At 34.7% G+C, this 4,963-nt stretch overlaps 1 protein-coding gene across 1 annotated transcript in view; it reads left to right on the top strand.

Moving 5' to 3' along the window:
- Nucleotides 1–4,963, top strand: part of LOC111088283 — a 33,522-nt gene that overhangs the window by 10,350 nt on the left and 18,209 nt on the right. Inside the window, exons 3-4 of the mRNA XM_022397950.1 lie at nucleotides 3,598–3,629; nucleotides 3,939–3,961. Of these exons, the coding sequence (XP_022253658.1) occupies nucleotides 3,598–3,629; nucleotides 3,939–3,961 (55 nt within the window). The remainder of the gene's footprint in view (nucleotides 1–3,597; nucleotides 3,630–3,938; nucleotides 3,962–4,963) is intronic.

The following is a 4,963-nucleotide window of genomic DNA, read 5'->3' as shown; positions in this document are numbered from 1 at the left end:
TAACTCCATTGCGGGTAGGAATGAGTTGATGGATATCAGATATAAGGCAGTATTTAGTTCTTGGAATAATGTGCGGATGGTGAAAAAGCAAAGTTCCATTTGACACAGAAGAAAACCGAAACAGGAGAGAAGAAGTGTCCAAACGGGCAGAGTTCCGAGGACGAACAGGTAAAGAAGGCAAACTAGTTGAAGCAGTAGGTAGTGTAGTGGTTGAAGAAGCAACGACATCAACAAAAGTCGGTAAACCAGGAGGCACGGGAAACACACAAATTAGAGGAGCAAAGTCCCGATCAGAGTGGTGAGGAAGAGATGACTGTGAGAGACGATGGTGGGTATCCAGCTTGTCATAAGGCTTAGCACGACGACGACTAGGTGACAGCACAGGAACGGTAGACATCCCCGGTCGGTCAACGACGGGAGGAAGGTCAGAGTGCATGAAGAATACCGTACACACAACACTGTAGTCAATAACTTATTTACAATGAATAGTCAAAAGCACTAAATAAAATAAACTCACCAAAATCCACTAGACTCAATTCAACAGGTCCGAATCGTCCAAAGGTCTATCGAAAGTCCTCCTGAAACTTCAGACCAAACCAAGCCTTTATAGTAGTGAGGTATCGAAAATCGAAATGGGGTATTTAAGTGTTTTACACTCACAGAAAAGAAACCTATCATTCTTTAGGTATTTGAAGAACTTGTAGCATTCCGCCACAATTTAATTCTTCGTATTGTTAGTCGACACTTGGCAGCTGGAACATAATGGTACATAATTGAATAAAGTTGTTTGAACATTGATATTAAAAAAGTTTTATCATTGTTGATTATTAAATATTTTAAACTGCTATCCTTATCTTTAAAAGGGGCAATTATTTGCCAGTTTTATTTTGTTAATTTACCCACTTTTACATTACATCTCTACAGGCTTTATCCTTTACTTATCAAAATTTTTATATGGCCGATCCGTTTATTCTAATTTGTATGTTGTTGTGAATGTAAAATGTTTTGATCAAATATAACTGTTTTTATTTTTCAAGCATTATTACTTACTTTTTTTTTTACTTTACAGGTGTTAGAGAGATGTTAAGTTTGAGGTTCAAAGGTCCCCTCGTGATTCACAAAGGCCCCAGTGTATCGATCTAGTCCTCCATTATCCCAAATATTTCTTAAGGAAGGTCCTTACCTAAACCAAGACCCCCTTAGGACAATTGCTTATGAAGCCTGAGCATGTGTGCCAAGATTCTGAGTGTGGGTATGAACACAGTTCTAACAGTTCCCTGGGATCCCTAGGCGACCCAAGAACACAAAACATCTGATACCATGTTCGGAGTCAGAGTCACTAACAACCAACTTATAGACCCCATTATGCCTGGGTGACTGTCAGCCGCATGTTGCCCCTCTTTCCCCCTGTACCCTTTTGATAGGTTTCTGCGCAACACACTTCCTGGCTACCCCGAGTTCAACGTTGCTCCTGCTAGTTCCAACACTGTGACAGAAATTCGCGAGCAAGCAAACAAACAAACAAATTCACATACAGAAACATTTGGAATATCTGTGGTAAAAACCTATATTTGGTAAAACGTCCGTCCTTTATAGAGCTTTGGCAGTATCACTCCATCCTTCAAACAATCAATACCTGTAGATGTTCAAAGAAACCATCCCATTCCAGTCTCACCAAACCTTTACAAACGTTTCAACTCACCATTCTAAGGACTACTATTTTAATGTTCCACCTTAACGCTTAACAAAACTTATAAAGGAACCATGCAATTCAACTGTTAATATATTACGGATTTCAAAAGCACTGACCATCAGACACGGGACCAAAGGTTTTAGCTAAGAATAAGTAAAAAGTTTCATATTTCTCAAGGTTTTTAGCTAGGAATAAGTAACCAGTTTCATATTCCTCAAGGTGTAAGCTAGGAATAAGTAATCAGTTTCATATTCCTCAAGGTTTTAGCTAAGAATAAGTAACCAGTTTCATATTTCTCAAGGTTTTTACTAGGAATAAGTAACCAGTTTCATATTCCTCAAGGTTTTAGCTAAGAATAAGTAATCAGTTTCATATTCCTCAAGGTTTTAGCTAAGAATAAGTAACCAGTTTCATGTTCCTCAAGGTTTGAGCCAGAAATAAGTAACCAGTTTCATATTCCTCAAGGTTTTAGCCAGGAATAAGTAACCAGTTTCATATTTCTCAAGGTTTTAGCTAGAAATAAGTAATCAGTTTCATATTTCTCAAGATTTTTCTTGGAAATAAGTAACCGGTTTCATATTTCGGAAGCTTTTAGTTAAGAATGAATATCCAGTTTTATAGTTCCTATTTTCTCCACCAGATGTAGACACCATCAATCTAATTAAAATCACTTTAGGTGTGAAAAAAAAGGGGTGTGGCCAAAAAAGGATTGAGCATGTGAATTAAAGGAATGAAATCAAAATTGGCGGCCAAACTTGTAGCTACACTTGTAGCATTGATAAGAATTTTACAGCAAATATCATTCATTAGTTAGCCCGGCCGCGTTTTTTGTTCAATTTGATGGATAATAGTGGGTAAAACAAAATACACAGCCTAGCTAGCTAATGAAGTAATATTGCTGTGAAATTCTTTTCAATGATACATGTGTAGCTATCAGTTCACCTTTTTTTTCACATCTAAAATGCTTTCATTAGATATCATGGCTTTTTGTCCATAACATCAACAAGTAAGAAAGTGACAATCGATAATAACCCACATTAGCTTTAGGATCGCAACACCTATTATTCAGAACAGATCTATACTTTGCAGAACCAACCAGATTCTTTAAAACATATGATGATAATTTTCTTCTCTAAAACAGTGTTAATAACTTACTTTATAGTAACGCCATGGAAACTAGATTAACAGTTTTTGTCATCACCCGCATGCACTCGGTACAGCGGTATCAAGAATCATTATTTACGATAATTGCTTAATGTGAGATCACGTGATGCATATATTTAGACCAAATTTGTTATCCTATTATAGGGTGTAAAGATCTATCAGTGTAACAAATTTGAAAAAACACCTTGAAAGTTAAGTATGTTTTTATATTAAATAAAGGTTTCTTACTTTTGGTGCGAATAAAAAAGGTAGAAATTTAATCAAAATTGGAGATTTTATAACTCATGTATTTCTTAATAGATTGCCTTGAAATTTGGTATGTGAAGTAAAGGTCCAGTAGAGATTACCCATTGACAATATGTGACAGTTTAGATTAGCACATTCCGAGTTACAGAAAGTGGAAAATCGCTAAACTATCACTCCTGTTAATAATACACGGTGTGTCCTACAGATTGTTTTGACCGCATGACAAACTACCGTGTGTGTTGATAATTTCCAAGCTCTCTTCCTCATAAAAGTTTACTTTAAATGAACATCACTAATGGTTCACGTGGCTCTTTTATCAGTGCCACTGGTAACATTTGATATATCCATGGTTGATGTCCTCAGTGTAAATGATCCTTGTCTTAGGTACTATGTAGAACTTTATCATAGTGATCATGCTTTGACATATTTATATTTTGACCTCTTAAGTTTTAACATGATAAATTATATATTTTTCCCATGTTTCTCACTTTTAGCCAACACTCTGAAGCTTCACAGCTTATCCCAGGTAAGCCACAAGCATTTTAGAATGATATCTTTATCTTTAAGATAATTATTAAAGTTTTAAAATTTTGTTATTTATAAAAGATAATTAAAATTTGTAACAATATTTATAAGTGTTTAATATATTGTGTTATACTCCGGATTTAGGAGTAACATTTTAGATACACAATTGAAATTTGGAGATATTTAAACAACTGTCCTAGATAATATTAATTTAAACTATAGTTATATAATGAATTAAATCTTAGAAATACTTTATTTTCAGAGATTCTGGTTACTACAGTGTTTTATGAATTGTGTTTCTTTTTATTAGATTATTCCACTGGTAAAGTTCAGGTGAGTTCTTTAGTTGAAATTCCAACATTTTCAGTAGTAGTTAGGATTTGATTTTAATAAATTGGCAAAATTATAATTTCATATTTTAAATATCAGATATGTTTAGACAAATTCAAATCTGTGAAAGAAGCAGAACTGAAGAATTCATCAGAAAGAGAAATTAATGGTTTATTATGTGCATTTGAATGAATATCCGTAAAACAATATTGAACATGTATACCAAATAAAGGTTGTGTGACTTAATATAAAAACTTTCTAATTTGAAAGTTCAAAGTATTGATTTGGTTTGTTTTAAATTTCGCACAAAGCTACACAAAACCGTCCCTAATTTAGCTGTAAAATACTATAGGGAAGGCAGCTCGTTATCATCTCCCACCGCCAACTCTTGGGCTACTCTGTTACCAACGAATAGTAAGATTGACCGTAACATTATAATGCCCCCTTACCCCCACGGCTGAAAAGGCGAGCATGTCTGGTGGGATGGGGATTCGAACCCGCAACTCTTAGAGTGCGAGTCAAACGCCCTAACCACCTGGCCGTGCCGGGCCAAGTTCAAACTAAACAGTCACAATAAAAACAGTCACTTTCTTAACATTTAGCAATTTAAATCTGTTCTATAAAAATTGGGTGATATATAGGCCATGCTTTCTTAAGTGTCCAATTTGATGTCACCAGTGTTCTGGAGCAAATTTCTCTGAGTACGTACCTTACACAAACATATAATAATTTCTAAATGATAAACGATGGACAGAGCTTTCTAAACATATATATAATATGTTGGGTTTGTGTTACGTTTTTCCAGCAAACCAAGGAAATAAACAATGGTGGTGTGTTAAAAGTAGCATGTCGCCAGCAGAAAAAAAAAAAATTAAAGCAATAACACAAACATAAAAACTGTAAGTATGACTCAAGCCTTTAATGTCATTAATTGTTAAACATTTATGTTTTGAAAATTTGTTATTAGCTGATTGTCCTATTACTTTTTCACATATATAAATATCC

Source organism: Limulus polyphemus, unplaced genomic scaffold, assembly GCF_000517525.1.
Source record: "Limulus polyphemus unplaced genomic scaffold, Limulus_polyphemus-2.1.2 Scaffold3483, whole genome shotgun sequence".
Lineage (NCBI taxonomy): Eukaryota > Metazoa > Arthropoda > Merostomata > Xiphosura > Limulidae > Limulus > Limulus polyphemus.
The sequence above is the reverse complement of the archived record's forward strand: the minus strand, read 5'-3'. Positions and strand labels throughout refer to the sequence as shown.